The sequence below is a fragment of the Notothenia rossii genome, assembly GCF_949606895.1.
Source record: "Notothenia rossii genome assembly, chromosome: 2".
NCBI classification, from domain to species: Eukaryota; Metazoa; Chordata; class Actinopteri; order Perciformes; family Nototheniidae; genus Notothenia; species Notothenia rossii.
The window spans coordinates 14,713,523-14,740,609 of record NC_136904.1 but is presented as its reverse complement, the minus strand read 5'-3'; the positions used below and the strand labels follow the sequence as shown (position 1 = coordinate 14,740,609).

The following is a 27,087-nucleotide window of genomic DNA, read 5'->3' as shown; positions in this document are numbered from 1 at the left end:
CACCCAAAAGTGGGAGAGAAAAAAAGAAGAACTGCAGCGCAATTGTGTGAATGAGGTGTGGAGTGGGATGAGGAAGCTCTCTGGGTTATAAGCAGCAGGTGGGCCAGATGGTTGTGATGATAGAGAAGAAAAGCATTGTTGTTTTTCAAAGCTTTAAAAAAGCAACCCTTTGACAGATTCCTGCGTCACTCCGTTTCTCCTCCAACCCTACCTCTCCTCTTCTGAATTTGTGTGGTCCACAGCGATACTGCTGAATACTTATCCAAACCTTAGTTCTTTCAGCACTTGTTCTGATCTTAAAGACCAAGCATCCAGACTGAATGGCTCTGACAGCAGCATCATTTGGGATTGGAGATCCTCTCACCAGCAAGCCTAGGTTGATGTGCCTTCAGAGAGGTGTATCAGATGTGGCAGAACAACACAGAGAGCTGTTTGTTGTCTGCTCTCTAGAGTCTACACTTGAGACTTAAGACACACCTTTGGATCATTCCTCTTCCTGAAGGCTCTGCACTTGGTGTTTCATTGTTTGATGTATTCATTGGAGCTTCAAATGGACGTTATCTCAAATCTTAATATCCATATTTAGTCTCCCTTTTTTAATGTGCAGTATGGCATTGAAGTCTCCAACTCATTAATGTCACGGTATCATTTTTTAATTTAATGTAATCTCAGTTTGGCAGTCAGTCATCTACAGATGAATGTACACCTACCGATACACATTGGGGGGTCAGGTTGCCAGTAGAATCTGTTATCCACCCGTACACATGTGATGGTGTCGGAGCCTTGCAGCTGGTATCCTGGGTCACACTGGAAGGTCGTACTGTCTCCAGGCTCCTTGCTGTCGCCGTATCGAGAACCATTCACTGGGATGCCGGGGTCATTGCACGTTGTTGCTGTAGTGGCTGGAGAAAGTGAGACGGACAAGGTGAGACAGTTATTGACCTACTGTTGGTTGGAGGACACTATCAGTCCTATCAATAATATTCTTATTGTATTCTGTGGAAGAGAGAAAGGTTTAGCTTCAGTTAAAGTGACCACAGTTTATGAAAATGAGATGTCCTTTTTTTTTTAGGTTTCATATGTTGGTCTTCCTGTGAACCACTGGAATACTATAATGCGTCTTTTTCTTCAGGCATGTACATTTCCCTTAGAGTTACGTTTCTTTTAGTTTTGATGTTATGTTTCAGACAGTGGACATACAAGGCACTGCTTGAATCCTCATTAAACAGTAGACTCATCATTTTATCTCATGAAGCTTCGGATTCAAAGAAAGTTTCATCTCAAATATTAGCTAGAGTTCTGGCCAACATTGTTGTGGAAGCCGGCCTTCTGATTTACAATCCTGACTAAATATATGTTATCTTTTGCATTTATATTACAATAGCTTGAGGACAGCATAACATCGAATAAAACATCACATTTATAATATTCTTTTAGTAAATAACAGCTTTTTGTACCATCAGGAACACAGAAAGTGTAAAAAGTAGGATCAAATTAGAGAAAAACCTAAATAAATGAGTAATTACAATAACCCCCCCCCCCCAAAAAAAAACCCACTCAATAAATTCACAAAGCCTTGCTTTAAATAATCCTGTGTGGTGGCAAAGAACATTATCTTTGCTTTAGTAAATCAACATTGGGGTAAATATAAGGAGTCATTACCATAGTAATGGAATAACACTGCTGTGATTAGCATGTTTGTGAGTGCAAATATTTATTGTTTTAAATAAGGGGAGCAAGGCGAAAAACTAATGTGAGGGAGAGATGGAGAAAAAGAGTGAGGGACAGAGACCATTGGATCTAAGTATTTTTTGACTGGATGTATGCATCTCATTAAAACAAGTTAATGTGTGTGTTAGAGTGTGTGTGTGCCGCTTTGCATGTGGATTTATACAAACAACAGAGCAAGTGGAGGTGTGCAATTGTTGTGCTGTAAATAAATTCTATAGAGAATATATAAGAGCACATGAACGTGTGTGTGTGTGTGTGTGTGTGTGTGTGTGTGTGTGTGTGTGTGTGTGTGTGTGTGTGTGTGTGTGTGTGTGTGTGTGTGTGCATGCATGCGCGTGAATAAGTGCTTTTTAAAGTCTGTATGAGTGTATGCCTCTGATTGATTTCGCTGCTACAGTGGATGGCATTGACTTTGGCCAATGACTCTAAAAAGGACTGTGCACACATGTTTGGGTCCCGTGGCTCAGCAGCGAAGGCCACGAGTGCAACCAGGGGGAACAGTTAATGTCCGGTTTGCCCTTCTTGAAATGATATGATGAAAACACTTCAAACCTTTTTAAATACTGAGATTCATAGTTGTTACTTTTGTAAGTTCAAACCCTCAAAATGAATGTAAACGTCTTTTTTTATTAGCCTATAAAATTAACACACTGCACATGTTATTATATTATTATTACTCAAATGTATCAATATCCTTAATTATTATATACCAACCCTGCTAGGGGGGGGCTCTTCACTTTATGAGCCTCGGCCCCAGAGGGTGAGATATTACATTTCATTCTCATTTGATTCTTTGGCTAAAGGTTTTTCAGAAATCCTGTTAAATGCAGCGTTAATTCCACATTAATTGTCCTACAGCTAATATAAATGAGGTTTATATCATAATTAAGAAACTATTAGTGTGATGAGTTTATTAACTAGCTATATTAATTTCTAACTCCAAAAAAGCTTTTTCATCATAAATGGATGATGGGTGTAGAGGGAAAGAGAGATCATCCAAATCAGTAAAATAATTGTGCATTTTTTACGTTTGACGATAAGTTTACTTACTCGAAAACTGGATAGAAAATCCTTGCTTGCTGATGAAATAATCAGTATCAAACTGCAGTGTGAGTACGTTGAAAGTCGAGTGGATATCTTCAGGTAAGGCTGGGCCGGACCATTCTTTCAACAGGATCCCCCCGTCTGACGGCCCAGATGGACCATCCCAAACTCTCAGGATATCGTGGCCGACCTCCGTGTCAAAGACAATGAAGTGGAGGCTGAGGAAAACACACACATTCCACAAGAGATCAGAGATCAAATGCAAACATTAACATCTGTTCTTCATTCAGCAGCTTTACACAAATCAAGTCAACCATCAAAAAAGGATGAAGCAGAGGTTGAAGATAGACGCATCACACAGCAGGGGCCACACTGTGTTGAGAAACACAGTGATGGCATAATGACTAATGTGGTGTACTCTCCTACACAGCAGCGGCTCTGACAGTGAGCATTTATCTATAATTAGTGAATATATCATTACCTGACAGTCCTGTAAGTGTTAAAGTGTAAAGTCCTTGTTAAGAGAGTTGACTAGTAAGCTTACCTCAACTTGGCCAGAGCAAAGCAATTCAGCATATACGTGTTGGAATAGCTGTTGTCTTATTTCTATTTTCCTTTCATTTAAATGTGCAGGTCATCATCATTCTAAAGTGCTTCACGATTACCTGATAGTCTTGCCCATGTCAGCCTCTATGGTCCAGGTGCAGTGGAGGTTGTTGTCGTATGGAGCAGGATATCCTGGAGAAAGTATCCGTCCAGAAACTGCTCCAGTCAGGTGACCTCCACACTCCGCTAGAATCACGAGACAAAAGGGTGAACATCACAGGAACACCACATTTCATAGGTTTTCACCTCTTTTGATTTATGTCCTTTGAAATGTATCGATCAAATCATTACTAAAACAACAAAACTGCTGCTATGACGATACTTCACACATTTACCCGGACATATCAGAGACAGCAGGAGCATCAAAGCATTTAACAAAGTAGGAATAAACCCATATTTTCAAGGACTGCTGCAGGGTTACTACGAATAAAAAAACTGATGAAGATAGTGTTGGAGACTTGCAGCAACAACTCGGTTATAAAATCCACTTTATTGAATGAAAAAGACATTTGAACTGTATTGGAGACCGTGAGTCCCTGAATCAACTTTTCATAAGGTGACCTTTTAAAGAAAATATCTCAACTCATTAAGTTAGGCAAATTCACTTGTAGTCCAGGGTGGATCTGAAAAAGAGATAACCCCATTTGTACAAGGTTTATTATAATTCTTGCTCTTTTGGATGGTCTCTCTCTCTGTGTGAGAAAAGAAAAAGGATGCCATGAAATGCAAATTATAGTTTGGATTAGATTCACAGATAATGGATGGGACTTTATCTTATGTAATTAATAATGAAGTGTGGAAAAAACATTCTCGTCATGCTTTCACCCATCCTTAAGCCAAACACAAAACTAACAATATAATTTTCCAAAATAAAATGCAGAACTTCTTTCTGCAAAAGTTTGAAAAGATGAGTTCCAGCTGACCACGGATCTGCACAGGAGGGTTTTCTGTATCATACTTGTTTTTGCTTAGGGAACATTCCTTCTATCGCATATCATGTTTAATAACTGTTGTCTCAGTTCTTTAGGGTCTGTTTGGGTCGACTGTGTTCAGCACTGGGTCTATTTTTGAGTCCCTGTATGGTATTTCTTCTTGTCTTCTCTCCAGCCCTTCTACAGTTTTAGCTCATCTCCATATCTCTATAAGAGGTGATTACTTGGCTGTAAATAATCCTGGGATGTGAAGGTTGAGTTAAATGAAAATCCATTAAAAAAGGCCTTGAATCACTAAATCAACCTTGAATTATCCAAGTTCCTGCTATACACTTGTATGTGTTGTGAATAACTTGAATGGCTGTTTTCCCTCTAAGGAACTCCCAATAGTGTTCAAGTTCAAGAAAAGATACAGTTGATTGCACCAGAGAAGACTGTCTTTTAATGCTATTTTTGTATTGTCTTCACTGGCGAGTAACAGGAGAGATAGCAGGAAGCAGGGGAAAAAGGCTGGGAGCAGATTTGAACTCATCATGGAAGTACATGGCAGCCCACTGAGCAACCAGATCGCTGCAGATTAGAAAACTGTTTTGTATAGGGAATGCTTCATATCAGTGAGTGCATGGTGTGTTTGTGTGACTTAAGAGGGCACCATTAACTCAGCTCTGCAATCTACAATAATATGACAACCCGTTGCTATTGTATTATCTTCGGCAGCATGCTCACAAAAACACATTCATATGTAAACACAAACACAAAGGAAATAGCAAATAACAATCAAATACATGGCCGGAAATATACTTGAAAGCACATTACCAGACACATAAAAATACAAACATAGCAGGAAAGTAACTACTTCACTATTTTTTATCTTGAAATGCAGGTAGAGAGGATATGAGGCACAAAACAACAGTTATATAGTAAGCCTGAGACCAAACACGACTGGAATTTCCCGGCAAAGAAAAACAAAGAGAGAATAACAGGCACCCACAATTGCAGAAAAAGATAGACAGGTTTACTGCATGAATAGGAAAACGTCAGAAAGAGTAAGAGGGAGACCACAACTCTGTTTGACTCAACGTGGGAGAGACAGCGAGAGAAAGACAGTATAGAAACAGCCGGAGGCAAAACCATCTCCTCATCTCCATGCTAGAACGTGCAAATGTAGAAGCAAGCCAGACAGACAGGGGGGGGAGACAGAACGATGAACGCCCCAGCAGACAGACAAAGGAGGAAGATACAAAGGTAGCTTTAGAGGAAGTTAGCCCAGGGCTCCACCAGAGTACTCTCCTGGTTGCTGGCTCACCTGAAATAAGGCAGCGACAGAGCAGCTACCAATTAATGACTGACTGCAGGGATACACACACACTTACACACATCCAACCAAACACACACTCATTCACACCCACATAAATGCATTCACCCCACATAGTGCACACACTTTCTTCTTAGTTGCCATTAGCAACCACATCAGGCCCTGTGTCCCACCTCAGAGAGTTCAGGTGTGCTGGCAGGTTAGAGAGACACACGGCTTTGTGGGTAGCAGGAGGGAATTACAAATGAACATGTGCCAAGTTCCTGCATCTACTCAGCAAGGCAAAACTACTTAGGGAAAGTGCTTTCATTTGTCGAATGTGCAAAACCACAAAATATTTATGGACAAGTAGGAATTATGGACTTCAAAAATGGTGAATCTGCTTAAGGGACTTTAAAGCTATGGAACAATACAAACAAACAAATGTCAAGTTCATGCTTCACTGGTGGTTAGTGAATGAAAATAAGGAATCATAATGGCCAGCTGTACAAGCTGTGGCTAAAAGACAAAAATAATGTTACAGGTCCATAAGCAAAAAGGGAAAAACAGCATGTCACAGCACCTGAATCGTTTGGCACACTCCTCTCCAGCTTAATTAACAGCTGCCAAGTGCCAATTAAAGCTAACACTGCCCTGAAGCAGCTTATCTAACTTAAAACCTATTAAATATTCTAACATATTCTAGGAATGCTAGAAAATAAACTTTTATTTTTGGCATTTTCAAGGTCTGAAAAATTACACCTGATATTTTTGGAGTGCAGAGCGGAAGACACGTACTGTAGATGGCTGACTATTAAGGGATGCTTACGGGTACTTTTCATCATAACCCTGTTCAAGATCAATACAAATCTTTTTCAATTATCATTTGTCTCTTCTTCCCATCACAGTTGATTTTGTATAAAAGTAAAATATCTTATAAGTCACAATTTGAATATCTTCTGGTGGAATTACTGCCAGTAGAAATTAAGTACTGTATTATAATTAGTTTGCCATTTAAATAAGATGCAGTCATTAAATGTTGGGTTTCAATACTAAAGTCCATATGGCTGCACTTCTACTCCAGTCCAGCACCAGAAAGATCTAGTCAACAATTTCAGATGAATCAATAAGGTTTTTACATCACATCATTTACTGCCATCTGAAAATAAATCTCTCCAAATTGAATATTCTATTTATGTGCATACTCAGAATAGAAGCGAAATCTAAGGCTTCTGTCAAAAGCGTTGGCATAAAATACTGTGAGTGCCTTCAGGGGACAAGAAAGTAGCCTTGCTTACATTATACATTTATCACAGTTCAACTCAGTCATCCCCTATTTTTGCACCTTAAGCATGTCATCCTTAAAGTACAGAGAGGCCTGGTCCACTAAAATCTCAATGGCCAGTGACATCCTGCTGTCCACGCTCAGATAGTTATGTGTGCGCAGGTTGATGGATCAGCAAGAAATGTTTTTACTCAGTGCCACCATGAATATTTCCCACAGAGTGTTGAATCAGTTCCTATGCCCTCTTCTCAAGCATTCAGCCGAATGGACTCAATCACTTGTTCGCTCACTCCCTCTTTTGAATCATCATGCTTTTGCAGGAGCTTAGTAAAAGAAAACCTGATTATTCCCCATGCTATGTTTCTCAATGAATAGATGGTTAATAATTCAGACCTTGTGGTTTTGAATTATTGATGTATGTAGAACCTACACATGTGGTGGCATACTAACCGTTACAGGAAGGAAGTGGTTTGTCCCAGGCACGTCTGTCTCCGCTCAGGCAGGTCAGTGTCCCGGTGCCATAGAGACTGTATCCAGGGTTGCAGGAGTACAGGACAAAAGTGTTGGCATAATGGCCGTCGTCTTGAGTCTTATAGCCATAACTAGGCACACCTGGTTCCTCGCAGCGTACTAGGTCAAAACCTACAAAGAGACACGCAAACATAAATAGAGAGAAGCACACGCACAGGCATACAAATGAGGTCTTTCTGTGAATGCAGTAAGCTAACATTGCATTTATAAACAGGGTGATTCAGAGCCGTTTTGGACATAAGGTCAGTGTTTTCCTCCTGAATCCCACCACCTCTGCAGAAATGTAAAGTCTTAACACCCACTGCTAATGCTGAAGCCTGATTTGACAGCTGTGATATTCTACTCCTATGCTTGTGTCTATGAAAAGGGAAGAGCTTCTCCACCTTCTGAGAGATATAATGATGTGTAGCGAGCAGCAAAGCGATTATATTTCTGGATTGAAAATGTGGTTTCTATATGGAACTGTGGGAAAACATCAAAAGATAATTTCCCATCCCACACAACCACAAATATACTGTTCACTTGAACGAGCACACTGCGAGGGACGTCTGGATGTTTTGAAGATAACAAAGAAGAGAAAAGTTTCGTTTGAATAAACAAAGACACAAAAATGTGCACGTATTGTCTTTCCCTTACATCAGCCTCTTATGAACGTCTGAGTTGCTATGTAATGGAGAATGAACAGTGAATCAGTCACTAGCTTAAACTGCTGTTTCAACACGTTTGGCTCTGCTTATAGTATAGAAGCCAACCTCTGACATGACAACTTAGTAAAACATATAATACAATTAAAGCTATATCTAAGATTTGAATAACCTGTCATTTACACAGCACACTGTAGCAGCAGCCTTGGACATTAATATAGAGATGCTGCTGAATATTTGATTCAATAAAACCTCCACCAATCATCTTGACTGTAGAGTGATGTGATTATGTTAAAAACAATACATATGATCTGTTATTTCTGGAAATCAAATCTGACCGCACTCCATGTCCAATCAGTTAGCTCCTCTATAAAGCTTGGTAATAACATTTGTTTACAAAGCCAGCAACTTTTTAAGTGAGCTATCTTGTTTAGTGAGCCGTGCCTATCCTGCATCAATTTCAGGGAAACAGATGCATCTCATTTCTGACAACCTTTCTTGGTAATGTGTTGAACAGATGTTTGAACTCTTATTACTCCGTTAGAATAGCCTCTAACACTGTTTAGTATTAAAGCAGATTTACTCAAATCCCTGACACTAATTAAGAAACCATCGCCGTCTCTCTTGATCAGATGCTTCTCTGCCTTTTCTTCTGAATAAACCCTTTATCAATCTCTCTTATCCATCTATCCACTCATCCATTGTAGTAGGTGTCACCTTCTCCAGTTTGACGACTTGCAGACTAACGGCTGTATAATGGTCTTAACTGACGTACAGAGCATCCATCTAGTATCCATATAGCATCTACCTTCATGTGCGTGTCCCTCCGTCCAGCGGTTCTTCCACTTCAGCTGTGTCACTTCCTCACCTTCTTTTTAATGACTTGCAGATAAATGCTTCTCTAATAGCCTCCTTGACTTACACAACAGCTGGGCCTGCCTTCTTAACAGACTCTCTTTAAAGCTCATAAAATGTGTGAGTGTAGGTGAGAGAGAGAGAGAGAAAAAGAGAGAGCATTTATATTCAGTGTATGCTCAATTATATTTGTGCCTGCTGGTAAACTACTGTTGCACTTTGGCTCCACCTCCAGCAGAATTGCTTGTAAAAGTAATTGTTGATCTCTCTCAGCTGTCAGAAGGGAAAGACATGGCTTGGTAATTTGCTGACGGAGAAAGACAAGTCTCTAGAGTTTTGTAGTACATGACTCCTATTTTGTTCTAGTATGTAGCACTCAAGAATCACTTGGCTGAGGCACAGGACAGATGCAGGATATATTAATGAGTGCAATCCAACACAATCACTAGCACTCTAGTTTTCAATTAAAAACATCTCCTTACAAGGACTGCGATGATGAGAACATTTAAGAAATTATTGTTTGTGTTCTGTTGCGTTCATGAGCAAAAGAAACGTGTTTGTGAGAGAACGAAAGAGAGGATTGCTTTTTCTTTGGCCTACACGTACACATGTGTGGCTGTATGAGTAAACATAATGGAAAAACAAACTGTATCGCTGTCGAGTTTTTAATCAGTTGACTTGAGTTCATCTTTCTCGAACCACTCACTTGTGTATGTGAGGCGGAAGCCCTGATTGGTCCCAGAGGCGTTGCTGTTGAACTCCAGCCACAAGCGATTGGACGTGCTATTGATGACAAGACCCATTATGCCATCATGTGTAAAGTTTCCAAGTAGGCGGGATGTCGTGTTCTCCCCATCATACACCTGTCAATCAAAGCACAGGAACACACAACATGAATTTGAACGTGTTTCTAGAGGATGTTTATGTAGGTGCAGGTGTTCACATTTCAGTTATCATAAAATGAGGGGGGCGGTGATTTGCTGACCCTTTCTGGAAAAAGGGTGCCATAAAATGTGGTCAGTTCTGAAACTGAAATTGCAGGGCTCTGCTGTATTTCCTGTGCCTCAACTCTGCAACACACTGCGATTCATCCAAAAACCGAACAACGCAAGCGAGGCAAAAAAAAACCTCAGTGTGCCCCAGGAAATAGCCACTTTGCTTAGCTTTGCATCAGCTAGGGACTTTTAAAGCACCACATGCTGGAGCCTAAAATATGAAATGAATGATTCTGAGGTCACAAATGAGTTGTAAAGGGTTCTGATTCAGCCTGAAGGAGAGATGAAGCTTTCCTTTTTTATGGTAAACCGTCAACATGTTTATGTAACAATTCAGGGAAGATTGAACAGAATGTTTGTGGGTAATTCAATTGGTAAACTCACTTGAAATGCTGGTTGCAACGATAAAAAGGGTTGTTATGAAACTGTTGTACAAACCTAGATTGGATTTGGAATTTCAATCCTGGTCTAGCACCTGGGTAAAGCAATAGATTCAAGTATCACTTTAATACAACATTTTTTGATTTTTGATTTGCAGCTATGATAAATATTCAAAATGTGTCTTCTATGGTTGATGTAATTTAACACATGAAATACCTCACAAGATATACATTTTGTTTCCTAGTTTACAAGTCTTAGCAGGCATGTTCTCTGCTGTTTACCGAGCATTGAGTTAAAAACAGCAAATCACTGCCTGGCTGTGTGTGACTTGGTTGGAAAATACATATTAGAGGGGAAAATAGCAAGAAAGTGAAGACAGGAAAATAAGATGTGTTATTGGACTGGATTAATATTGCAGGACTAGCTTGCATCCTCTTTATTTCTCTGTTTTTCCTTCTTGCAAGAATTATGAAAATAATGAAGCAAGACTCAGTCTTTCTTTTTGGTCTCCTAACAATTTAGCTTCTTTTCATTAGAAATATGATCGTCAAGCTATAACTGTGCGCTCACAGTGGCCACAATCCAAAGCCGCCAATCATTTATTTCAAATGAGCGCTACATACAGTATGAAGGTTGGAGCAATGGCTGCCAGAACATAACAACTTAGAAATGTGAATATTTCTATAGCACATTTACTTACCAATTACCAAGTAGGTAAGGTAAGGTACGTTTATTGTATCGTTTATACACATTTCAGACGCAGAGGCAATTCAAAGTGCTTTACATGATTATTAACACATGATAATAGAACAGAGAGGAACACAATAAATAAACATCATGGAATAACAGTTTCATAAAAACAATGCATTGATGAGATATAAAATAGTTTAAAAACATCATCGTAAATACGGTAAGTGCTAAAACAAGTTAAAAGGTTTCTGGGTAAGCAGCTGTAAAAAGTAGTGTTTTTAGCCTCGACTTAAAAGAACTCAGCGTTGGTGAAGACCTCAGGGTTTCTGGAAGTTTATTCCATTTGTGGGGAGCATAAAAACTAAAAGCAGCTTCGGCGTGTTTGGTTCTGAGCCGGGGAACAATGAGTAAGCCCGCCCCCGATGATCTCAGAGCTCTGGGGGGCTCGTAACAGGGCAGACATATATTGGGGTCCCAAACCATTTAATGCTTTATAAGTTAACAATATAATTTTAAAATCGATTCTGTAAGCTACTGGTAGCCAGTGCAGAGACCTGAGTACTGGGGTGATGTGTTCTACTCAGCATAGAGAGCAGATTAGTGGATCATAGAGCAAAAGAGAATAGATAGATTCATATTAATGAATTCTAAGAGCCACTTTTCCAGTTTACAGGTGGTTAGTATTTGGTACTGAGATTCTTTCGTTTATGCTGGAGTCTACTTTGTTGCTTTCTAGTCTCTGAATGCTTGAATGTGGACATTAGAGAAGACGTAGTTTAGGAAGTGAAGTCTATTTCTGACTGCAGTTTAAGGGGGAGAATTAGCACTCTCAAGCACCTCATAATACTATCTCACAGCTGGGATATAAATGCGAACGGCTCGTGCTTATATTTGGCAGCCTGGGGCATTTCCAAAGATTGGTGGTGACAGGTCTGCAGGTGGCAGGGATGCCACAGAAAAAAGGCTAAGGAGATGTACTGCTCTATCTCTGCAAGTGCTGCCAGTCAGAGGAGATACCGCGACATGAAGCCAAAGCAGGAGCTACAGCATGTTCATACATGACAAAGATAGACAGACATGGTGAAGCACACTGGGAATTTAAGCGTTCAACAAGATGAGCTGTATCATGATATGTGTGGCAATACTCCCCCAAACTTAATTTCCCTTCCCTATCCCTCCCTCTCTGTATCCCTCCAGTTCTATCCGTCAGTTTCCCCAAATGTTGCATTTGGCTGTCCACCTTTCTTTCTGTTTCTCTCTTTTATTCTCTCTATCATTTTTCTCCTCCTCTCTCTGTTTCTGTAAAACTCAGTATGGTTAATGAAAAGCCCTGCAGCTCATAAATCAACATGTCACCATCTGCCACCCCTCCTCCCTCGCTCTTCTGACTCTCTCCTTTTCTTGCTTGCACTCCCTCCACCTCTATTTCCATGGAATAATTCCTGCACACCCCTGCTTCGTTTCTTCCTAACCCTCTTATATTTCTTCGGGGATGTAGTACCACTGAGTATCTTTGGTCAAGCACTGAATTAGAAGACATTTGTTGGCGTATTGAGCTTGGCTAGACCTTTCTTTAAAAAGTGCTAAGGCAAAAACGTAGCCAGTAGCGAAAGGAATGGTAATGAGCTGTTTCATAGGAGATTTCAGCCCAACGCGTGCTGGATCTGTCAAACAGATGGTTTGTGTTCAGCTGTAACAGGCATTAAGTCACATACTGTTAGCAGGGGGAGTGGCGAGCTAATTGCTAGGCTAAGTGGCACTTTGGAGCTTTCCTCCCATTTCATTATACTTTGCACTGTGCCTTCTGATCGTTATATGGGGAAATAATAATTAACACACGTGTTGTAACTTACTAGTAGTTGCTCTTATACATCATTTCAATACCACCACATAAGATGGCTTTAGTGCAGATCATTTGATCAACAGCTGCTCCACCAGCATTACATATTTTTAAATTAGAATAGTTTTGACAGGAAAATGTGCAAAAACTCTTTAAGGTCAACAGTCATGGTAGCATCCTAATTGAGCTGGTATGCTCAGATTTTTTTTTTTGTATTCACAAAAAATGGAATGGAATGGAAAAATGCAGTTATTCATACTACCAATCAACTTAATGGCTTAATGGATTCTTCCTTCGGGTCGGAGGTTAGTCCCAAAGTGTAGAACAAAGTGGTAAAAAAATGTGCTTTATTCCAGCAGCCATTGCGCAAATTAACAAGTTGTAGCAGTGCCAATGCCTATGTATTTATTTATTTATTTATTAACTTTGTGGATTGCTCATGTTTGTACTCGTGGTTTTTAAATGTAATGGACAAGGGGGCGCATTTACAGATCTATAAATATTTTACGAATGTGTGTCATAATGGATCGCTTGTTTTTTATCTGTAAACAAATTCTACCTACGGGTAGAAATAAATAACCTGAACCTGATTTGTTATGTCATCATCCTCCTAGTATTTTGTACTGTATTGAATGTGTGGCCCCTCTACACCACTGCATGAAAACCATTGTGCTGTACAGGGAGAGGGAATAACTGAAAAGAAATTCTTAAGTTTCATCTCATTTAATAAAGTTATTTTTAAGTAATTTGAAGTCAAAAAGTCTGATATTGTTGTGTGCCGTTCATTGAGCATGACATGTCATTCTTGCAATGAGTCTTTGGACCTCCCATTACTTTTTGATTGCTACGTTAGCATCCGGCGCATACTCATTAACTTTTGTGATCTCAAGTCATTCTCTGTGTACTTTCCCTCTGCTCCTTATTTTCTGATAAGGAATCAATTTATTACAGTAAATACTATGTCAAATGCCATGTCAAAAACACAATCACAATTCTAAAAACGGCAAATGCCATGTTCTGCTCTCCGATCTTGGCGGATGCATTTTTAAATACAGAGACAATGACATAGTGGAAGAGGTGTAAAGCTATCTAAGCTAGGCATGTTGTAAAGTAAAGTAAAGCTTTTAAAGTTCTGAGGCTATGATACGTTAAAAGGAACATTTAAGAAGTTTATGTTGGTGTAATGCCATTCTGAAAGTCAGGACAAACCCTGCTAATACAATCTTACCACATACAGGCTCAGCCAATGCTCTAGGCTTAATACTGATAATACACTCAACCACATTCTGGCTTAACCATGCCCTCAGGCCTAATACCGCTAAGAGACATTGTGAATAGAAACAGTTTTACGATGTTAGTAGGACTGTGAAACAGCTCTCACAGCTGCTGCTATCTGACACTGTAGTGGGCACATGTGCCCAATAGAGGATTTATGAGGGAATCTGAGCCTTGGGAACATGTGTAATGATCTCGGTGTTATGGACACAGAGAGCACAACTTTGCACATCAAAGGTTGTGACATGTGAACACTTTAATACATTCCTCATACATACATTGTGACAGCAGATCCTTAAAACATGTTTGCAGCACACTGAGGAAACAGGTATTGCAGGTATACATAATGAGTCATTTTGATGTTTTTTTTTACAACAAAACAAAGGCTAATAGACAAGGCATTTGTGTGTGAATACAAATCCTTATCGCTGCAGTCTATTTATTCTATCAGGGCATTCTTCATTTTGTTGCATAGCTCTTTATTTGACTTAGTGTTGCCACATGTTACAACCAATACAAGTGTATAAAACCAAGGTTAACCTTCACTAGAACAATAATATACACTGCAGTGGGTTTGTTATAGGCTTAACAGAGGCCAATGGATCCCATTGTGTTTCCCAAGTATTCATTCAGCCGTGGATGGCCGCTGCAGCAGGAGCACCATCAGCACTAATAGAGAACATGGGTAATAGACCCCTGCAGGGATGTTACAGCTCCTTACAGCAATGTTTAACACATCTAACAGCTAGGGCACACCTTGCTCACACAATTTAACTTCATACTGGGAAAACCAAGGATTTAAAGCCCCTCCTGTCATTCAAGTTTTAACCAAGCATTTTTCTGGCTCACCTCAACATCTCATATAATTAAGGCCTACACATTCCCTGACAATATAATTGGACCAGGTATGCATGGCTGGTAGAAAAGCTTGTAAAATGAATGGGCTTTGACCGCTCCATTGGGAAAGGGCTGGCTCCACAATGCATCATGTAAATGACTTCTGATAACACACTACACAGATATATACTGCATAGATGGGAAATTCCCAGTCAAGTATTTGATGTATTTGTCAAATGCAGTAGGACAATCACTAAGTGTGCGATAGTGTATGTTTCTGCAAAGGCAAGGCATGCTTTAGTGTCTGCATGATACAAACATTCATTTGTATGTGCTTCTATGTTTCCACTGGTCATCTCTGTCCTCTGCTGTGTTCAGAGTAGCTGCTGTGTGCTGCTATCAGTGTGTGTTTGACCGAACCCCCCCCCCCACACACACACACACACACACTCACACACATAGGAGACAGGCCAAGGCAGGGGTGTGTGGAGGTTTGGGTGTGTTTATTCACGGTGTAGAAAGTAACTACCGTGAACAAATCTGAATAGAATGTTGTATTCCTCTGATTTACTTCTTTGTTCTCACTAAGGCCCCGGCCCCACGAGGACGAAAACGGTCGTTTGCATTACTGTTTAGTGTCATATAGACCGTTCGGCCACACGAGGACGACCGAATATGACAGTAAACAACAGCGGAAACGATAACGGGTCCCAAGGTGGATAGAACGGCATATACGCAACGCTCTGGGGGGTCCAACGGCTCCGAGTGTAAGCCCTATACGATCATTTTCTGATAATGATGACGCAATAGCCCCCACCTCTCCCGCTCACCCCCGCGTCAAAGTAAACGGCACACTGAATTCAGATTATTTATCTTTCTCTCGATATGGACATAAACGCGAGTGAAGTCTAATCTGACAGGACGGAGACACGCAGCTCACCTGCAGCTCTTCCCGCTGTGATGCAGCGGTGAACGGAGCAAAACACACACTTCAAGTCAGATCATCACCCTTAGCTATTTTAATTACCTCTCAAACTACCTAAAGTTATAAATATGTTCATTTTTACTGTCGGGTCACTCATTACTGGATCAGCTGCTGCATGAGACAGACACTGACGCTGTCCGAAGAGAGGGAGGAAAAAGAGAGGCTCCGTGTATTTTATTATTATATTATATAAAGTCGTTATTCATTTGTTTTAAAGCTCAATAAATAACAAAGAAGACCTTTGACCGGCACTTTTATAATTTTGTCCGGAAGATTTAAACTTTAATACACGTTGAATGACGAAAACTCTGCCCGGTTCCCTCGGCCCCCACCGTGGAGAATAAACAGAAGGGCAACCATGACAACCATGCTTCTTCGCTGCTTTTGTGGAGGAAGATACAGCGCCACGTACAGGCTCCTGCATATGTACTGCAGCTTCTCCAGCGGTTGGAGCTAAACGGAGCTGTCTCGTGTGGACAGACACTATCCGGTGAACATTGCGTGTGGACGGAAGCTTTTTTGCAATTGCGTTTGCGTTAATCCTATGCGTTTAGCCGTTTGCGTCCTCGTGGGGCCGGGGCCTAAGGCTGCTTCTCCTCTCTATTCACACGTTCTTTATCTTCTCTGGCTTGTTGCTTCAGGGAAGACAGGCTAACTTTAAATGCTGTGTGTTTACAAAAAGCAACGGAAAATTCAACAAAAGATCCCTTAAAAATTATAATAATTTATATAAAATAAATAGCAATATGAATACCTACTTATGAAATACCAAATAGCTGGTAGTGATGTGGTGTACTCCTCACATTTAGAGATGTACTGTTTTATTGTGGCTCTTCCTCTTAATCCTTATAATTAAATGTAGATTAAAAGCCTTAAGTACATTGTCATTTCAGGCCATATATTCGTGAGTTATTATATTGATGAGAAGAACAAAAACACAGTTTGCATTCAATACTAATACATTTCCTAATGAAGTGGTGATTGATATGCTCATTTTGTCCATGTAACAGATCCATGATAATACACTTTTTCCCGTGTGATGCCAGAAAACAATATTCCTGTTAGTCAAAAAGTGTATAAATGTACTTCTCACTTCACCAAACGTGTGTTCATTATTTTCTGAGTACATAATGTCACTTGTGTTCATGATTATGGCAGCATCCACAACTCAATTATTGTTTTCTATTCAAGCATAATCTGAAATAAACCAAACACTATGTGCTTGAATCTGTTCAAGCACATACAGTTGCAAGAAAAAGTATGTGGACCCTTTGGAACTTCCTGGATTTCTGCATAAATTGGTCATAAAATGGGTTCTGATCTTCATCTAAGTCACAACAATAGACAAACACAGTCTGCTTAAGCTAAAACCACACAAACAATTATATGTTTTTATGTTTTTATTGAACACACCATGTAAACATTCACAGTGCATGGTGGAAAAAGTATGTGAACCCTTGGATTTAATAACTGGTTGACCCTCCTTTGGCAGCAATAACCTCAACCAAACGTTTCCTATAGTTGCATATCAGACCTGCACAACGGTCAGGAGGAATGTTGGACCATTCCTCTTTACAAAACTGTTTCAGTTCAGCAATATTCTTGGGATGTCTGGTGTGAATCGCTCTCTTGAGGTCATGCCACAGCATCTCAATTGGGTTGAGGTCAGGACTCTGACTGGGCCACTCCAGAAGGCCTATGTTCTTCTGTTGAAGCCATTCTGTTGTTGATTTACTTCTGTGCTTTGGGTCGTTGTCCTGTTGCATCACCTATCTTCTGTTGAGCTTCAATTGGTGGAAAGATGGCCTTAAGTTCTCCAGCAAAATGTCTTGATAAACTTGAGAATTCATTTTTCCGTCGATGATGGCAATCTGTCCAGGCCCTGAGGCAGCAAAGCAGCCCCAAACCAAGATGCTCCCTCCACCATACTTCACAGTTGGGATGAGGTTTTGATGTTGGTGTGCTGTGCCTTTTTTTCTCCACACATAGCGTTGTGTGTTCCTTCCAAACAACTCAACTTTGGTTTCATCTGTCCACAGAATATTTTGCCAGTAGTGCTGTGGAACATCCAGGTGCTCTTTTGCAAACTTCAAACGTGCAGAAATGTTTTTTCTGGACAGCAGTGGCTTCCTCCATTTTATGACCAACTTATGCAGAAATCCAGGTAATTCCAAAGGGTTCACAGACTTTTTCTTGCAACTGTACATGTCAAACCATACACACAACTTTGCATATAGACAGCGTTTTTGTTTTTGTGTGTCTGAATCTGGAAACACTGTATATTATGCATTTGTTGATTTTGCACACCTGATTTGGAAAAGCGTGTGACTGCGGACATACCTTAAGATAGTCTCCATCTTCCAATAAGAAGCTCTCAGCTTTCAGTCTGATTCCTTTGCCCTTTTCAGTCGTGATGCGGTAGATGCACTCGTGGTTGTTATCGTAGTTAGAGGGGAAGTTGGGAGAGAGCAGAACACCTTCGGGTCCCAGTGAGGAGGCTCCACACTCCGCTGCAGAAAGAGAGTAGGGGGCAGCGACAGTGGGGGTCAGGATCACAGCATTTCTTCATAATTACCTCGGAGCAGTCGGAATACCTTTTAGCTTATTGTGTAAGAGAGGTGAGGAAAGGACCTCAAAATGAAGAAGAAAGATTACATTAAAAAACATATATAGTCTAAAGAAGAACCTTATTCAACTTTGACATTTAAAGTGGACCTATCATTCTATATTTGAATAATATAGTGTAGGGCCATACCTACTGTATATAAGGCATATTTATACTTTTTATTTTTCAAAATACCAAACAGATCATGCATTTTAGCCATTCCTCATTTCGCTCAATTTAACAATGTCTTTGCATCATGGGCTGATTCTGTGAGAACAGCACCATCTATAGGCCTGGCATATGTACTACAGCGTCTCCAGCGCTTTCGAACGGCAATATCCGTGGCTGTCTCCTCCTGATTGGTGGAGTTGGCCCAATAGCCGTAGCGCCACTTCTGTGACGTCACAGAAGTGTTCAAATCTGGATCAGTCTGTATCAGATCCGTTGCAGCCCCTTTTTAGGAGATTTGGGTTTTGTGTTTTCTGGCACTTGGTGAGTTCCCTGGAACACCGGGGACACATATTTATGAATAAAAGATGTACAAAAGTGCATTTTGCATGATAGGTCCCCTTTAAACATAATAACCACAATGTTGATACAGTATAACAACACTTTTTGGAGAAACACTTCAAATAAGACAATAAAACGAGAAAAACACAAAGCAATTAAACATAAACTGCAAAAGATTAAAAAAGAGAGCAAAAAAAAGAAATTATTACATTAAACGCGGTGTGGATTAGTTTGGAAAAAGTGTTCCATATAAATGATAAAGAGTTATCAAGCAGTTGCAGTGCTTATCAAAGTTTCGGAATGAAAATAAGTGGTACTTTGTGCAAACAGAGTTTTGTCATATGTAAATGAGGCGTAGAGAAAAGCAGGCTTTTAACTCCCACTGAGGAGTACCGCAACTACTTGGAAGGGAAAACAAGGAAATAGAAGTAATGAGACAGACAAGAGAGAAGCCGGTGAGGAGCAAACTAAACCTGTAGTGTTGATCAAATCTGAACCAATTGAAAACAACTTTTTTTTGTATATTATCTATGGTTTTAAAGCAGATTAGGGGAGGCGATAAGATGTATATATTAAAGGATGCCAACAGTATTTCTTTAGAACATCTTTTGAAATTAAGGACAGCACTATAGAGAGAATCCAGAGAAGTAAAGAGGGAAAGTGAAGAAGGAGAAACAAGGTATAAAGAGAGAGCTGGAAGGAAAACAAAGCACAAGAAGAAACAGATGAACTGAGCCAGACACGGTCCTTTTGGAGATATGTAGAGAGAAATTAGAAAAGGGAAAAGGGCAGTCACAAAAGAAACACTAATAACGATCTTCATACAGCAGCCCCAATTATCTACCCAAGGACTGTCTAAATACAGAGAGAGGGACAGAGCTAAAGAGAGGGGTGTTTGGAAAGGAAAAAGAGGGGGCGAGACATTAACCCAAAAAACGTTGCGAGCTGCTGTTCCACACTTTCCTGATCTTTTGCTGTTGGAGTATTTTCAGTGTGCTCCTTTTGGGGATTGCAAATTACAGCCACCATCAGACCCATAAATTACTATCAGCAAGGAAACACTGATTCTCATCAAAATCTGCAAATGACAAGCTGCTAAAAGCCAAATCCTGGCAAATAAAGCCAACTGTCGCTCAAATAATATTGAATGACCTTTTTGCCAGCAATAAAGTACTGGTGAATTCCAACCAGGAAAAGGCTGATGCCTCTGGGCTCATCCATGTGGGGAAAAAGGTCATTTAAAAATTCAGTTTTCTAGCTGCCAGTTATTTGCACGGAAGATAAAACCTTCCAAAGCTATAAATATTGAAGGCAAAAATACTTCTAAAAGGCTTGTAACAACACTGCTATATATACACCGGTGTGCAAGGAGATGTGTATAAGGAAAGGGCAAAGAGTTTACAGTGTAGTAGTATGCTCATGATCTCTAGAGACAATTACCTATCTGACTGACTAACCCAGGAATTAGTGTATTAAGATGTCAGTTTGTGCGTGTACTTGAATGTCTTACCTATACATCGCGGTAATATGTTGCTCCACACTCGCCTGCCTCCTCCTAGACATGTGATCTTGGTGTCTCCCTCAAGTCGGTAGCCATTAAAACAACTGAAGGCCAGCGAATCGCCAACTCGAAATCTGAATCCCGTCCTCCTGCTGTATGCCGGTACACCGGGATCCTCACATGGCTCTAAGTCATACTCTACACGTTCAGGACAAAACAAAAACATTGTTGAAAAGTAATCAGATGTACAGTGGGGCAAAAAAGTATTTAGTCAGCCACCAATTGTGCAAGTTCTCCCACTTAAAAAGATGAGAGAGGCCTGTCATTTTCATCATAGGTACACCTCAACTATTAGAGACAAAATCATAAAAAGTGAATTAATTTCACCTCCGTCAAGCATGGTGCTACTTGTTTGTACCATTTTCAGGCAATTTGTAATCTGTTCTAGAAAAACGATGTGTTTTTTAGGATTTCAAGAAGCATATAGAACAAACAATGGATGTATTTTATGAACATTTATCCATGCTGAAAGTAGATTTAGATGTGTTAGGAGTGAGATAGAGATTATTATCTAATATATGCATCAGATGAAGCATTGCATGAAGTCTGTTGATGATCAGAGGCTGTTGTTGGGGCTGCATAAACGTTTTTTTATTTTTGTTTTGTAGACAGACCATGCAGGCCTCAGAGAGTTCAACTTGGGCCTGCGACCATAGTTTTATTGTATTTTGTTTTGAAAATCCACAGCGGAGGTTTGTGTCGTACTACATGCGGTGTATTTTGCATATCTCTCAGTAGCCAACAATCTGTGAGTCTGTTGGCTCGGACATAAACTCGTGTTTAAAATAATACTACATAATAAATGTAGTCTACATTTCATAATAAGAGGTGTAAAACCTGAGAGGATTTTAAATCGCATTTGAACTAAATGCTTATACAATCTGTAGTTGTATTTGTATTGTTGATTTAATGTGTGAACGAGGCGATATAGAGAAGGCTAAGCTGTCATTATTAGGCTGTAATTTGTTATATACTGTTGGAATGGGTAAGCAGGCCTATTGTTTTGGGATATTTGTGGAGTTAGGTGGTCCATGAGTGTTTTTTATTGGTTAAGTGGTCCTTGGTATGAAAAAGTTTGAGAAACACTGCGCTAGTGGATTGTCAAAGGGGGAGCCTCGTTGCGGGGAAATTATACAGATGGCTAGTCCGCCCCTGAAAATGTCTATGCAAACGTTATTATTAATAATAATAAAAAATTATTTAAATTTTTTTTATTTTGTATGTTTGTAGGTGACCAAATACTTATTTTCCAACATCATTTGCAAATAAATTCTTTAAAAATCAGACAATGTGATTTTCTGGATTTTTTTCCCCTCATTTTGTCTCTCATAGTTGAAGTATACCTAGGATGAAAATGACAGGCCTCTCTCATCTTTTTAAGTGGGAGAACTTGCACAATTGGTGGCTGACTAAATACTTTTTTGCCCCACTGTATACGAAACATGTCTCTGAAGTCCAAAGACCAAACAGATCATTGCAGCATCCCATAATCCCCTCTGTTTCAGCCCTGTTTCAAAAGTGCTGATTCTCTGTCTGTTACTTTAGATGAAAATAAGGAGCCACGCCCCACTGAGAGATATTTGGTTAAAAAGAAGACAATGGTGCTCTAGGAGGAGATTCAGGTGATAAGGTGTGTGGGGGGGGGTTACTTTGGTTGGGGATTGGCTAATGTTTACACAAGCCAGAAAATCGTTATGACATCATAAAGTGGCCAAAATCTGATCAGCTCATTTTCAGACAGGTTTTTATATAAATGGATCAGGATACAAAGTGAAAGAATCTTTTGTCCTGAAACTTTCAGAATCTGTTCACACAGAGGGGACACATGTTGATGTAGAAGAGACATGAAATGAAAAAGTGGATTTTGCACAATAGGTGACCTTTAAAGGGGGATTTCATGTACAGGAACTATGGTAATCTTGTTAAGTAGGCCAAGACTAATAAATATAATGTAAATAAAAAAACTAATGAATAACATTTAAAGTACTAGTGGCATTTTCTTGCCTTCTGCCAACAGGGGGCAGCAACTAAAAAACGTAAAAGCATAACAACGTTTATATTTATATTTATGCTTTACCAATAGGGTTTTCAAGCCTTTATTTTTGGTTTTAGAGAAATGATTAAGAATAACTAGTTGGTGGCAAATGTGAGTCTTTTCTTTCCCGACGCACCTTCTGCACGTCAACAAACAGCCGCACATAACAGGTTCAACCAAATGTGGCTTGGAGTGCAATGTCTTAATGCTTTTCCAGGTTTTGTGAAAGGTCTGTCAACACGATTAGAAAATTCATCAGCCTTAAAAGACCGTTTCTTTTGGGGGGTTCCTACCTGAGAAAGTGATATTAAAGCCTTCATAACTCATTGAAAAATCCGATATGAATCGTAGCTGAGCGCTGAAGTTCCCGTAGAGCCCTGCTTTGACGCTAGGGGGCAGCACTGAGCCGGTGAGTCGAGCCACTGGAACAAGGAAATTGGTGTCCTCAGTGATAGAAAGGTAGTCGTGGTTCTCCTCTAGATGAAACGTGTGGAACACCAGATGGACTCCTAGAAATCAAAGGGTAAATGGATGGATGGATACAGAGTAAGTCACAGACTCATTAATGGCATCAGATGGAGAAATAACCCAGAAACACAGTAATCTTGAACATGTAACCTTATTATCCATGCAAATAGAATGGGCGTTTCCATTATTTCTGTGTATGTGAGTGCTTACCTTTCCCATGTGACACCTCTATAGTCCATGTGCAGTTTAGAGAATTGGGGTAGTAGTCAGGAAAGCCAGGAGACAGAATTGTCCCTGTTTTACCATAGACATAACCTCCACAAAGAGCTGCAAGAAGAAAGTAGGAGTAGGGTTAATTATAAACCATTTGCACTGAGCTTTGAAAGACTTGAACAAATTCAAAAAACTGACCAATTATAACACTTGAAAAAAAAAAAGACAGCACAAAATGACAGATTTCTTGCTCTAAATGTCATTAGTTAACAGACTGGAATGAAACTGAATTCAGCCTTTTTAAAGCTGCTGAACTGCAAACACCGGCATAATTGTGTCACTCTTGAGCATGGTGTCAGTATAGTGTTATGGCAGAATCTGTATTACAGCGTATTTCTGGCATATTCATTGAGGTCACATGGTAAGCTATATGATGTGTGTTACTGAGTTGGGTCACACAGAGTTAGAGAGACAATGGACGTTCTGAATTATCAATAGATGTATTCATTTTAAGTGAGCTGACAGCGAGGTTAGAGGAAGTTCGGAGAAGGCCTCAGGTTATAAAAACAGTTAACCTTTGTTAGTTGACTACTCAACTAAAAGGATGTCATGAGATAAGTAAACTTCCGACATCTGGAACATACAAGTATAGCATTCAGAAGCAGAACATGTGATGTCGTGTGTTAGGTAATGTAAGGAAAATGAGGGTGCGTCATTTTAGAATCCTATCTTTCTGTAAAGTTCTACTGGGTGGGAGCATTGCTGTAGGACTGCTTGAGAGCAGAGGTCATGTTTTCCTCGTTATTATTGATTGTTGTACAACAAAATAATAATTGATCATCAACTCTATCTGTGTTTGTGTTTGATTGATTCCTCTGTTTCATTCTTTCCTGTTGTGAGTGCTAAATTGCCACAACAATGTTCTCTACACAAAAATATCCTTGATATTAAAAATAATTATAGGGAGAAAAAAACTCGAATAAAATGTAAATCAATGAAAGTACAGATGTTGAGTGGGTCAATCTGATTGTAAAAATGCATGTATATATTGCTTAAATAATCGCCTCAGATTGAGGTGATTATTTTCAGTTGGTTCACAACTATAAGTGACCCCTTTCACATTGTCGATTGAGACGTCATTATTTTAGAGATACGAATCACAGCTTCTTTAAACAATTACACAAACCATTGCCCAACCTCAACTGCATTGTTATAGTGGCCAGAATTACTGTAGGGGTCCGCTAACCTTTTCACAAAATAAACAGTTCAAGACACTGTATCATCTAATAGTGACATTTCTGAACATAAATGGAATCATTTTCTGTGTCCACAAGATACAGTACATTCACTAAAGCTTTAATGTTGATTTAAACAAATCAGTTTGTGTCAGTTAATATGAATTGTAAATAAGTATAATTTACTAGATACATTAAGAGAGTAAAAAGGGATAAAGCCAGATACAGTTAATTTAGAAACACAAATAAACATCAGGGACAATGTGACGAAGAGAGTGGTTTGTTGAGAAAAAGAGTGAGGGACTGGTGTGTGCGTTACACCTCGACTCCACACAGAGCCGGACCACTGATATGGAACTAATTGATTTAGGATATAGCAGAATGGAAAATACTATAGTAAAGTAATGGAGAGCAAAAGAAGGCTTACTGTGCCTTACTGACTGTTGAACAGTGTGAACTAAGATAAGATACTTTTTTATATTGACTCTTTTTTGTTACTCTCACTGTGCCTTTATCTCTATCAGCTCTTTTCTGTTTAATTTCATTGAAATGCATCTGGATGTGTGTGTTCCCATTAAACATCCCAGAATATAAACTAAATCAGAGACAATTAAATATATATTTTTTTCTGTTGTAGAGTAACTCCAGGTTTATATATATTTGAATGCAGAACAAGTCCCTTAAGATTCTAATACAAACAGTCGTATGATTAATTCGGGAATTTGGGTAAAATGTTGACTTTATGAACAAAGATGTCTAGGGTTTGCTTATTTTCCATACTGCAGCTATACCAGCGTGTGTTTGTAGAGAACTGCTGTGTGTCTGCCTCTCCATCCCTCTGTCTATCAGTGTCTTACCTTCCAAACTATATCATATTTCAACACAGCTGGAGAAGAGCAGCTGTGAAGGAAGCCACTCTCTCTCAGAGAGGCTAGCAGTCATGTGTGATTTGGTTTCCCACTCCCATTAGCTAAAGCTAGGACACTGTCAGAGTAAATGACCCTTGTCGTGCCTGTGGGCCTACATCGTACCTACTGTGTTTGAGTACACACATCAGAGTATGTGAATAATCTCTGTGTGAGACGTTAGAGGCAGATTGTTAAGGTATGTGTGTGAGGATATGTGAGCTGCATCAAAATGCGATAAAACAACAAGAGTAAGCCAAAAGAAAAAGACTGTTCACGACTCTAACAATGATCAGAGAAGCAAGTCAAAGTGTGGCAGCCTTCAATGTGAAGTAAAATAGTTAATGTTGAGAGAAAATGTATGGCTTGTTTTCCAGAGGAGAAGTAAATAGAGGAAGATAGGATACCAGACTCCAGCTACACCCCCCTCCCTTTTCCTGACTGTTTTTGGTCTCAATCAATAATTATCTTTCTTTTAGAGCAGGGGTGGGCAAACTTTCTGGCTCGGGGGCCACTATGAGTTTTAAAATTTGACAGACGGGCCGGGCCAGTAGCAGATCGGTAGCTGTCCACTCCTCCTTAAACACTCGGCACTCAATGTCGACTTCTCTTTTCTTTGGTCCACTCATTGTTACAGATGCAGGTTCAAAGGTGAATTATTGCGTCATTGTTTGCGTCATGACGTAACCGTTTACGTGCCTTCTTATGACCCACACAGCGTTTTACGTCGCAGATTTTCTCCGCAACACCGCTCACAACAACATCAATAGAGAACTGCGTCGGGTAGTTTTTAATACGAAGCCAGATTAAATTAAAGAACTACTTCTCCAACCTTATACCTTTCTCCAGAGTGCCGTCGTGCATTGTTTATTAATGTGGTTCAGCTGCATTACTGCCCGCTGCAGTGCTGCTCGTGCACCGGAGTTTATTCTCCCGTTAACTCGCGGCAGCAGCCGCTGTAAAGTTTTCACTGTCTGACTGTCACACAAGCAGCTGATAAATATCCCCCATCCCCATCAGTGAATGTGTTTCGGTCTGAATGCTGTTTGGCATCACAACGCTGTTATGAAAGTTTCTCTGGCATTCTACAGGTGATGTTAGCATAGCAACTGAAGCTAATCAGACTATCTTGACTACTTGTTGCTATCATATTGTGGCATAAGCCGTTTTCTACAAGCATATTTTACCAGCGTAGTTTTCGTTATGATTTTACTTGTGATGGCCACATGTAGCCCATGTATTGATTCCATCCGATAGCTGCAATAATACAAAACAACTGGAAAACGTCTGCCTCTTCACAATGGTCAATATGGTTAGGTAAAATAAATAGAATCACACTAAGCCTGGTTAGTGTGCCTGAGTTTATATAAGTGTTTTTTATAAGTGTGTGTTCGCGTTAGTCACTTTGCTCAGCGCTACAGCTTGTTACAACTTGTATTCGTTGTACTTGCCATTAACTTTTATTGCTCAGACCTCCTCCAATGTAAGCGTGACGTATTTGGTTCTTAGATCTTGCCGGGTTGGCGAGTGGGAACAGACTCCAGCAAAGGTCAATAGCCATCTAGTGGGATCAACTGAAATGCCGGGTATTGCAGGAAAAAGGCAAAATGAATGCGCTCTCTACTATAAT

At 39.8% G+C, this 27,087-nt stretch overlaps 1 protein-coding gene across 8 annotated transcripts in view; it reads right to left on the bottom strand.

Annotated features, from left to right (window-relative positions):
* The window catches only part of LOC307028392 (CUB and sushi domain-containing protein 1), a 424,819-nt gene that overhangs the window by 103,412 nt on the left and 294,320 nt on the right, over window positions 1-27,087 (bottom strand). For all 8 annotated transcript variants that reach the window (XR_013804983.1, XM_079663374.1, XM_079663368.1 and 5 more), the window contains 9 exons: window positions 23,315-23,431; window positions 22,930-23,145; window positions 20,551-20,739; window positions 18,266-18,435; window positions 9,629-9,785; window positions 7,343-7,534; window positions 3,441-3,567; window positions 2,782-2,993; window positions 711-902 (listed from right to left, as the gene is read on the bottom strand). Coding sequence is in view for 7 of the 8 variants with exons in the window: in XM_079663374.1 (XP_079519500.1) it covers window positions 711-902; window positions 2,782-2,993; window positions 3,441-3,567; window positions 7,343-7,534; window positions 9,629-9,785; window positions 18,266-18,435; window positions 20,551-20,739; window positions 22,930-23,145; window positions 23,315-23,431 (1,572 nt within the window). In the remaining variant the exon portion in view is untranslated. The remainder of the gene's footprint in view (window positions 1-710; window positions 903-2,781; window positions 2,994-3,440; window positions 3,568-7,342; window positions 7,535-9,628; window positions 9,786-18,265; window positions 18,436-20,550; window positions 20,740-22,929; window positions 23,146-23,314; window positions 23,432-27,087) is intronic.